This window comes from Oncorhynchus kisutch, linkage group LG20, assembly GCF_002021735.2.
Source record: "Oncorhynchus kisutch isolate 150728-3 linkage group LG20, Okis_V2, whole genome shotgun sequence".
In the NCBI taxonomy this organism is placed as follows: Eukaryota; Metazoa; Chordata; class Actinopteri; order Salmoniformes; family Salmonidae; genus Oncorhynchus; species Oncorhynchus kisutch.
The window spans coordinates 43,850,828-43,859,922 of NC_034193.2; the positions used below are offsets into that span (position 1 = coordinate 43,850,828).

General features: G+C 43.6%; 1 protein-coding gene across 2 annotated transcripts; it reads left to right on the plus strand.

The window, feature by feature from the left end:
• The first annotated feature begins 383 nt into the window (after positions 1–383).
• On the plus strand, positions 384–8,778 carry LOC109865769 (zinc finger and BTB domain-containing protein 45-like). Of its 2 annotated transcripts, none has more exons than XM_020454205.2 (6): positions 384–704; positions 1,367–2,760; positions 3,690–3,824; positions 4,070–4,219; positions 4,327–4,591; positions 4,755–8,778. In XM_020454205.2, exons 2-6 carry the CDS (start codon positions 1,687–1,689, stop codon positions 5,159–5,161), a joined length of 2,031 nt encoding a protein of 676 aa, XP_020309794.1. In that variant the 5' UTR covers positions 384–704; positions 1,367–1,686; the 3' UTR covers positions 5,162–8,778. The 2 variants fall into 2 exon arrangements, with proteins under 2 accessions (XP_020309794.1, XP_020309793.1); XM_020454204.2 differs by having other exon boundaries at positions 402–704; positions 1,370–2,760; positions 4,755–6,149.
• Positions 8,779–9,095: the final 317 nt, after the last annotated feature.

A 9,095-nucleotide genomic window follows, 5' to 3' on the forward strand; every position in this document is an offset into this window, starting at 1 on the left:
ATTTTTCCATCGTCAATCATTCCATGTTGCCCATATTCTTGATGAAGAATGTTAAGCTCTCACTGATTTGAGACGTCTAAATCAACTACATAGCGCTGCTAATAACTACATTGAGAATACTGTGATTGAAAAATAGTTCAGTTGTTAAATTATTAAAACATATAGGTTCATTATCATTTCTACACACGTTCTACCTGGGTTTTAGTAGTTTAAGTTCAGACTGGAGCATTTTTAATTTACAAATAATCAAATAATAATATTTATTTTTCACTCAAGACACTCGCGAACCATTCAAAACCTCCGTCACAACCAACCAGTTGAGAATCGCTGAGCTAATGCATTACAAGTATGCACTACATGTAGCTAACCATCCATATGCATACAGATCTGTGTGTGATTCTGCACAAAGTCTGTGCAGTCACTGTACTTGCAGCAGAAATATTGGAGGAATACGCGCTAATTCTAGCTGTTAGATATTTGTTTACAGAAAGGCATGCATATTAATATACGCTTATTATTATCGCTACACACTGCAGATATGTAAATAAGGTAGAATAATTGTCGATATTAAATAGGTCGAAGACCAATGCAAGAAGACTGCTAGCCAGGAAGCTAGCTAGCTAACGGTAACGTTAGTTTGTAGCTAGCTTGCCATTTTCAACCAGTGGCCAGCTAGTCAAGTTAGCCATGCAAATTGGACCCTGGTAGGTGTCTGCTTTGGTTATTATAATGTATTGTAATGTCAATAAATTTCTACAAACCACATGCTCGTAGTTGTTCATGCAAATGCACACCGAAGACGTTTGTGCGTTCACGAGACTGAATTCGTAAAGAAGAACGTCAACCTACATAACATTAGCTTGATATCTAGCTAGCATATGGTAGCATTTACTGTGACAATTTGACAGTTATTTGCCTGTCTGGTTGCATAGATATTTGTGTCTGAAATAGGCCTATTGACATAGCTATGTCTTACGAAATATAATATCATGATGCATTACATTTATATCATCGACATTATTGCAATTCACACATACCTCTCTTTCCACTGTCACTCAACTACACAAAAAGGGCTTTAGTTAGCTATGCAGATAATTCTTCCAAAAAATGATTAGCATATGGGCTGTTGTCTGCCCCACGCGCCCACTTATTCCCGCCCTTATAAATCACTTGTCATGGTCAGTCAGGCATATTACCTGTGGTCATTTAATATAGGCCACAGCCACCTGCTAATTATTTCCTATTAAATGTCATTTTGTACCTGTGAGATAAAAACAAAATACTGTAAGGATTTAGCTAGACCAGTTATATTATGTTAACAGCACATACAATACTCTGTTGAACACAATTTTATATTTTCTTCCAGCAGGGTTGCACTGAGAGCTTGAGGTGACAGACTGCATGGTTAGGGGAGCCCTGCATGACTTCCAAGGAAACCCACTGACCAAAGCAGGGTCCTCACTCAGTTAACCTCACACATTCTATTATACCTGCAGACACAGTGGATACAACTTCATTACCTCTAAGGAGCCTGATGAGTGTTTAAGGGGAGGCACCCGGCCCGCAGTGGCCCATGCTTCGTACCCACTTCCCTCCCTGCCTTCCCTCCCCTTCAAGCTGATTCAGAGCCGACAGACACTCTCCCGGCATCACCTCCCCACCCACCCTGTCCCTCATCCTCAGGCCATGGCTGCGGGCACAGAGACGGTGCACTACATCCACCTGCACAACTCCAGCCAGTCTGTTCTGGAGGCTTTACGGACGCAGCGGCGTGAAGGCCTCTTCTGCGATGTGACGGTGCGCATACACGATGCCTCGCTGCGTGCCCACGCCTGCGTGCTGGCCGCTGGTAGCCCCTTCTTCCAGGACAAGCTGCTGCTGGGCCACTCTGAGATCTCGGTGCCGCCACTGGTCCCCGCTGAGACGGTGAAGCAGCTGGTGGATTTTATGTACAGCGGCTCGCTAGTGGTGGTGCAGTCACAGGCTCTCTGCATCCTCACCGCCGCCAGCATCCTGCAGATTAAGACGGTCATCGACGAGTGCACCCAGATCATCTCCCAGAGGAAGGTTGCTGCTGCGGCAGCAGCCGCAGCAAGTGGGGGTGGAGGTGGAGGGGGGATGACAGTTGGGGTCCTGCCCAAGCAGGAGGAGCGGGGAGGGGGTAAAGGTAGGGACAGCGGTGGTGGTTGTATTGGTGGTGGTGGTGGTGGAGTCAGCGGTGGTGGGGGTTATCAGAGCTTCTCGAACTTTGCCTTAGGGGACTGTGGAGCGAGCAACATGGTCACAGGACTGGGCGGATCAAACTTGATTGTTAATGTTAGTGAGAGTGGCCCAGGAGGCGCCCTTGGGCAGGCTAACCCAGCGGGGCTGATGGCTCTAGCTGACATGGGCAGCCCCGGGGCCCTCTGTGGGGCTGACGGGCTAAGCTCAGGGGCCGGCGGAGTCCTCATGAAGAACTCAAGTTGCACTCAGGATATGAGGTACAAGCTGAGAGACCTGCTAGCGGCAACCGCTAACGGCGCGAATGGCGGAAGCTCAGGGAATCTCTCGGTCGGCTGCAGCTCTGGTGTCAGCAGCGTGGACAGCATTGGCCGGGACAGTATCCGCAGCAATGCGGCTGACCTCTCGGAGGAGCTCGTGGGGATGGACAGATACTGCGAGGCGGAGGAGATGGATGGACATCACAGAGGGAGAGACTTGGACAGGGACAGAGGGGCAGGAGGACACAGCCGCAAGCAGAGGCAGCCACTCAGGCTTCAGGTAAGATCCCCATGGTTACAGTTGCAAGGCAGGCAGATATGCAGGCAGATATGCAGCCAGACATCCTAAAGTGAATAAAGCAGGATTTCTAGATGGCAATTACCCTCATTGTGTCATTGCTGGAATTAAGCTATAGATCTGAACGTGTCAGCAATAAACATAATTGAAAGGAAGTTGCTGTCCAGAAGTCTTATATTAGGCTGTCCTCCTAGATAATGTTCCATGGACTGATTACAGTGAACACCCCTTCCATGGGTCATTAAACATGTTAAGTCTTGGATGTAGTGCCAGCTAGCACCTCTTTTCAGTTGTTGTTACATTATACCTAAGCCAATTCTGTATACTCTCAGAAAAAAACGGTTCCAAAAGGGTTCTTCGGCTGTCCACATAGAAGAGCCATTTTTGGTTCCAGGTAAAAACCCTTTTTTGATGCAATGGGGAACATGTAACCAAAAAGGGTTCCACCTGGAATCCAAAAGGGTTCTTCAAACCCTTTTAGTTTCTAAAAGTACCTTTTTTTCTTCATTTATACATTGAGAAAATTATATCTAAGCAATAAGGGGGTGTGGTATATGGCCAATAGTCCACAGCTAAGGGCTGTTCATATGCACGATGTAACGCATAGTGCCTGGATACATCCCTTAGCCGTGGTATATTGGCCATATATTACAAACCCCCAAGGTGCCTTATTGCTATTATGAACTGGTTTCCAACCTAATTAGAACAGTAAACAAGTTTTTTTTTGTCATACCCATGGTATATGGTCTGATATACCACGGCTTTCAGCCAGTCAGCATTCAGGGCCTGAACAACCCGGTTTATAATTCTCTTTTTACTGTTCACATTCCTGACCATACACCACAGTTTGAAGCACCAAATTTTGTCTCGATACTCTAATTGACTATATATTTTTCTTTACCTTCTCTTAGGTTCTTGTAGGAGAGGAAGTGGTGGTGAAGGATGAAGGAGTGCAGGAGCCGGATGGAGGGGTCTTCGGCTTGGAGGAGGGAAGACGAGTTGAAGGGCAGGAGGGCACACAGGAATCCATGGCAACCTTCGGCCAGGTAAGTCTTGTCTTGTTCTACACAGTAACTTGATGTTGGAGCATGGTGCTGGCAAAAAACACCAGGGTTGTGGGTTCAAAACCCATATGGGCTGGATGTTCTGAATCTGTAAATTGCTTTGGATAAAAGTGTCTATACTCATTCTTTTATCATTATCACAGTTTTAGAGACTTTTCATGGTTATGTATTAGGGTCAATTAAATTAGGTAATACTCATAAGTTAATTTTGTCTCTCTGTCTTACAGGAGGGTGTATTCTATGATGAGGCTGGAGTTTTCTCCCCTGAGGCTTTCTGGCCCCAGAACGAGCCGGCTCAGGCCTTGTCCTTCAACCCCAGAGGAAGAGGAAACAAGCCACTGTCTCCCCCTACCTCCTCACAGTCCATCAACAACCAGGTCAGTTACAAATGTAAACACTTTTAAAATAGTCATTGCAACAATTTGTAAAATTGAATCATGAAAGTCGTTGGTGGCCATTATTTAAATTCCTGTTTCCCTTTCAGCTACTTTTTCAGTACCCAGTCAGCCAATCACAGCCATCAGCCTCATTCTTTGTGGGCGGACCGATGGTTATTGACAGCATGGCAGGAACGGAGCACAGCCAACAGGCTCTGCCCCCGACACCAATGACCCCTGTTCTGTCAACCTGTGGCACGCCAGGCCCCTCACCTTCCTCCCAGGGATCTGAGACGTCCTTCGACTGCACTCACTGTGGGAAATCGTTACGTTCCAGGAAGAACTACAGCAAGCACATGTTCATACACTCCGGTAGGCCACCACTTTCTATATATACTAGTTACTATCACTTCCTTTAAAACATTTACTGTTCATGATTGTTGTATATACATGTTAAAACGCTGCAAAACAGATAGTCCTACTGTGATACCTATGTCATACTAACATATCCTATTTTCTGTTGTGTGTGCCTCAGGTCAAAAGCCTCATCAGTGCAGCATCTGCTGGCGCTCCTTCTCCCTGCGCGACTACCTCCTCAAGCACATGGTGGTGCACACGGGCGTGCGCGCCTTCCAGTGCTCTGTGTGCGGCAAGCGCTTCACACAGAAGAGCTCACTCAACGTGCACATGCGCACGCACCGGGCCGAGCGCACCTTCCAGTGCACCGTGTGCCACCGGGCATTCACCCACCGCACCCTGCTGGAGCGCCACGCCCTGCAACACACCCACCATGGGGCCACCCAGGGCCAAGGGCAAGGACAGGGCCTCCAGCAGACCCCTAAACACAGCCCTCCAGCCCTGGCAGGACCCTCTGGCATGTGCGGCTCAGCTGGGATGGGCGGCACCATGGCCAACATGCCCAGCCACGGGCCGCCCTCCTAGAAGGAGAGAGAGGGAGAGGAGGGCCCAATTCCAAACTGATCCGTCACCCCTATCCTGGAGCCCTTTCCTGATCTGAGAGGATTGCTAGGTATGAGCAACATGGTGGATGCTCCATCTAGACCTATTGGAGGCTGGATGGGGCTTGTGCCATATTACTCACACCTATGAAGCACTTGCAGATATGCAAGAGGGAGTTGCCAATAATGGAAAAGGGGGGAGATAACTGGTTTGGGATTGGGGAAGAAAAGGAGAGGAAAAGGGAGAGAGAGAAAGCTGTTTGAGACTAATTGCAGGAGATTGAAGGGAGGAAATGTAGGAGGGCTAAGAAAGCGAGAGACAGAAAAGGGGGAGGGAGAGAGAAAGCAAAATAGGCTAGAAAAAGAGTGCAGGGTGATGAACCGATTAAAAAAAGAGCGAATGAATCTACATCAAGACGACATAGGAAGACTATTACATGCAGGAGGCACTGGACGGCCCAGGATCATATACCTCGAAACAGGAAGAGACAGGAAATAAATTAAGGACACAACTTTTATTTTGAAATGTGACAAATGTTTCAGCATGTTTTACACACCTCAAAGAATACCTCGGCGGTCCAAAGACAGGCATTATGCTACACATGTTTAATAGCTACATCAAACAGCAAAACAGAGGGAACTAAAGCTAACTGAAATCCCTTCCTTTTAGAACCGTACAATTTTTCTTTACATAATATTCCTTTACATTGTTGAGTTTATTTGTCGCTCATTTGTGATTTATTAATGACGAAAACAATAAGGTAATTCATTTTTAAAAGTTTAAAAGGATCTTTCAACTATAAGTGACACTTTTTGGGATAAATGAGAAAATCTGTACTTTTATCCGGCTTTTTAATCCGTGTGTATGTGGGGTTATTAATAGTTGAAGTCGGAAGTTTACATACACCTTAGCCAAATACATTTAAACTTAGTTTTTCACAATTCCTGACATTTAATCCTTGTAAAAATTCTGTCTTAGGTCAGTTAGGATCACCACTTTATTTTAAGAATGTGAAATGTCAGAATAATAGTAGAGAGAATGATTTATTTCAGCTTTTATTTCTTTCATCACATTCCCAGTGGGTCAGAAGTTTACATACACTCAATTAGTATTTGGTATCATTGCCTTTAAATTATTTTGGTCAACTTGGGTCAAACGTCTCAGGTAGCCTTCCACAAGCTTCCCACAATAAGTTGGGTGAAATTTGGCCCATTCCTCTTGACAGAGCTGGTGTAACCGAGTCAGGTTTTTAGGCCTCCTTGCTCGCACACGCTTTTTCAGTTCTGCCCACAAATGTTCTATAGGATTGAGGTCAGGGCTTTGTGATGGCCACTCCAATACCTTGACTTTGTGGTCCTTAAGCCACTTTGCCCCAACTTTGGAAGTATGCTTGGGGTCATTGTCCATTTGGAAGACCCATTTGTGACCAAGCTTTAACTTCCTGACTGATGTCTTGAGATATTGCTTCAATATATTCACATAATTTTCCGCCCTCATGATGCCATCTATTTTGTTAAGTGCACCAGTCCCTCCTGCAGCAAAGCACCCCTCACAACATGATGCTGCCACCCCCGTGCTTCACGGTTGGGATAGTTTTCTTCGGCTTGCAAGCCTCCCCCTTTTTCCTCCAAACATAACAATGGTCATTATGGCCAAACAGTTCTATTTTTGTTTCATCAGACCAGAGGACACTTCTCCAAAAAAGTACGATCTTTGTCCCCATGTGCAGTTGCAAACCGTAGTCTGTCTTTTTTGTGGCGGTTTTGGAGCAGTGGCTTCTTCCTTGCTGAGCGGCCTTTCAGGTTATGTCGATATAGGACTCGTTTTACTGTGGATATAGATACTTTTGTACCTGTTTCCTCCAGCATCTTCACAATGTCCTTTGCTGTTGTTCTGGGATTGATTTGCACTTTTTGCACCAAATTCCGTTCATTTCCAGGAGACAGAATGCGTCTCCTTCCTGAGCGGTATGACGGCTGCATGGTCCCATGGTGTTTATACTTGCGTACTATTGTTTGTACAGATGAACGTGGTACCTTCAGGCATTTCGAAATTGCTCCCAAGGATGAACCAGACTTGTGGAGTACTACAATTTTTTTCTGAGTTCTTGGCTGATTTCTTTTGATTTTCCCATGATGTCAAGCAAAGAGGCACTGAGTTTGAAGGTAGGCCTTAAAATACTTCCACAGGTACACCTCCGATTGACTCAAATTATTTCAATTTGCCTATCAGAAGCTTCTAAAGCCATGACATCATTTTCTGGAATGTTCCAAGCTGTTTAAAGGCACAGTCAACTTAGTGTATGTAAACTTCTGACCCACTGGAATTGTGATACAGTGAATTATAAGTGAAATAATCTGTCTATAAACAACTGTTGGAAAAATTACTTGTGTCATGCACAAAGTAGATGTCCTAACCGATTTGCCAAAACTAGTTTATTCACCAAAATTTGTGGAGTGGTTGAAAAACTCCAACCTAAGTGTATGAAAACTTCCGACTTCAACTGTATATGTGCTTTTGGGGCGCTTGCCAATGAATGGGAAGGTTTGTTGCTGAGAACTATAACTTTTTTCTCCAACGGCTTCATTTAATACTTTAAAATGTTTTTATTGTAACTAAATAAATAATGAGGAAATACAATCACCCAGAGTGGATTTGAGTACCACGGTAATATTTATTACAATTTGACAATAATTACTATGCACAATACATTTTTGCACATTGTGTAATTTAATTCTGCTTTATATGTTGTCCTACCCTAGATATTTGCCTTTAGAAAAATATATTTGCCCTAATATTACTAATGTATATCATTCGAGAACATAGAATGTTTTGTTTTTTGTTTCCAACTTCCCACCTTAAAGATGATTTTAGATATGCAGTATATAGACCCCACTAGACATAAAAGCCAACTGAGCCAGTGAGACCAGCTAAACCCCTTTAAGATTCCCTCTGGTCCTCACTTTAAACTTTTAACATAAAATGTCCCCTCACAATGAAGAAACATTCTGCTTGATCATGATGATCTCATTGAGCTACGCACTGTTCACTAATCTCTATAATGGGAATCTGTTAAAACCCTGTTAATAGGAAGTTGACATGATTTATAGATCAGTTAAATCTGTGCTGCATATAGTTCAGGCTGACCCTTGTGAACAAACAGGTGATTAGGCTGTTCCAGAGATTTTTGTATCCTCAGCAACTCAAATGTTTCTTGTACATTTTGTCTGAGGTGGACCTGTGTACAGTACTGTATTATGTGTGCTTAAAGCCATGTCAGAAGAATGCATCCCATTGTAATGATGTACTGTGTTTTGCCTTTTTTATTTAGCTTTCTTTGAGTGAAGGGGGTGATAAATGTTTTTTTTTTTTTGCAAATTTGAGTATAACTGCAAGTCAAATATGTCATAAGAAAATAAGTAGTTTTTTATAAAGCACCAATCGTGATATGTATACCACGTTTTATGTATGGAAAAGCTAAAAGGCATGATATAACTTTTTATGAGAAAATTACATGTACGTACTTCAATGACTTTATTGAATTTTAAAACATTTCAAACATTTCTTTCTCCAAATAAAGTCTTATGGCTACAAGCCAACTTGTTGTCCTACAGTTGATTATTTGACCAAAAACAAGCATATTTATTCTTATCAAAATAGTTTTGAATCTCTTCTTTGTTTTATGTTTGGTTTTATCCCATTCTAAAAACAAGTAATACATTTTTACTGTTGACCAATTTCACCGTTTTCTGTTAAGTCTACATCCCTTCGATCCTAACCAATTTATATGAAAGACAATATAAAAAGCTTGCTTTTCTTAAACGCTATAGATAATCTGTTTCTTTCCAGATCGAGCCTTTGAAGGTCTGGCTGGTAGTGCCGGAACTCTGGCCAGAGGGCATCTGTTACTCAACAA

Excerpts from the sequence above, each read along its gene's own strand:
- LOC109865769 (XM_020454205.2), top strand. The coding sequence starts at position 1,687 with ATGGCTGCGGGCACAGAGACGGTGCACTACATCCACCTGCACAACTCC. Across the intron at positions 3,825-4,069 it reads CCATGGCAACCTTCGGCCAG|GAGGGTGTATTCTATGATGA; the intron begins GTAAGTCTTGTC and ends TCTGTCTTACAG. Across the intron at positions 4,592-4,754 it reads GCACATGTTCATACACTCCG|GTCAAAAGCCTCATCAGTGC; the intron begins GTAGGCCACCAC and ends TGTGTGCCTCAG.